We start from the raw sequence: 902 nt of genomic DNA, 5'->3' as shown, positions 1-902 counted from the left end.
GTTGCAACCCTGGTTTTTTATAGATGAAGTTGTTCACTGTTCAGGCAAACAAGACTGACCAGAACAATTGAATCGGGGCTATCGATTATTATAATGCATGTAGGAGATGAAAAACCCAGAATAAGACATCTCACCCGGTCACGGTGAATGTATTTGGTGAGATATGCTCAAATGGTAAAATTTTGTCGATTGTAGAGCCAAGATTTACAAAAATCCTACATCGAACGAATGTTGAAGTCGGAGGTGCTGCCCCAGTCCCAATCACGTCTTGTGAACGAAAATTGACCATTCTATCAGTACGGAGTGCCTGCACACACTGCAAAGCTCACTCGTCAGTGGTTCAACATATTTGAGATTTCAAAACATATTTTCTTTCCGTCACATGATAGTTTTTAGCTTTATTATCTTCCTGAAAATCATAATTACTCCAACTCACCAGTATTCAATTCGAATAAAAAAGGCAAGATCCTGTGTGATACCCGTGCTTGAACTGTTCTGTGATATTTCGCTCAGTGAGAAATATCACAAGAAAAGTCTAACACGGGTATATTTGTTATCATTCCTTTTGTGTCAAATAGCAGAATAAATGTCAGGTAAACGACCTGTGCTGGATCTGTTCTTGTGATATTTTTACGCTGTGAAAAATATCACGAAAGAAAGAGGCAGCACAGGTCGACTGGTAACCTGACCATTCATGATAGGAATATTTAGCAGAATAGCATTTTACAGTAGGATTGTTGGGTCCCAGTGGACCTGCGCTCAATCTTTGCTGTGATATTTTCGAGCTCTAGAAAATCTCAGAAAACAAAGATCAAGGGCAGGTCGTACTGAGATCGGTCCAATATCTGTTGGAATACAAGGTAGATGCACAGGCAATAAATTCGGATTGTTGGGTGATTCAT

General features: G+C 39.6%; 1 protein-coding gene across 1 annotated transcript in view; it reads right to left on the bottom strand.

Moving 5' to 3' along the window:
* Window positions 1–902, bottom strand: part of CBG10209 — a gene marked incomplete at both ends in the record, with an annotated part of 4,532 nt that extends 3,630 nt beyond the window's left edge. The window contains one exon of the mRNA XM_002631902.2: window positions 829–902. Coding sequence (XP_002631948.2) covers window positions 829–902 — 74 coding nt within the window. The remainder of the gene's footprint in view (window positions 1–828) is intronic.

The sequence above is a fragment of the Caenorhabditis briggsae genome, assembly GCF_000004555.2.
Source record: "Caenorhabditis briggsae complete genome, chrX, whole genome shotgun sequence".
NCBI classification, from domain to species: Eukaryota; Metazoa; Nematoda; class Chromadorea; order Rhabditida; family Rhabditidae; genus Caenorhabditis; species Caenorhabditis briggsae.
The sequence above is the reverse complement of the archived record's forward strand: the minus strand, read 5'-3'. Positions and strand labels throughout refer to the sequence as shown.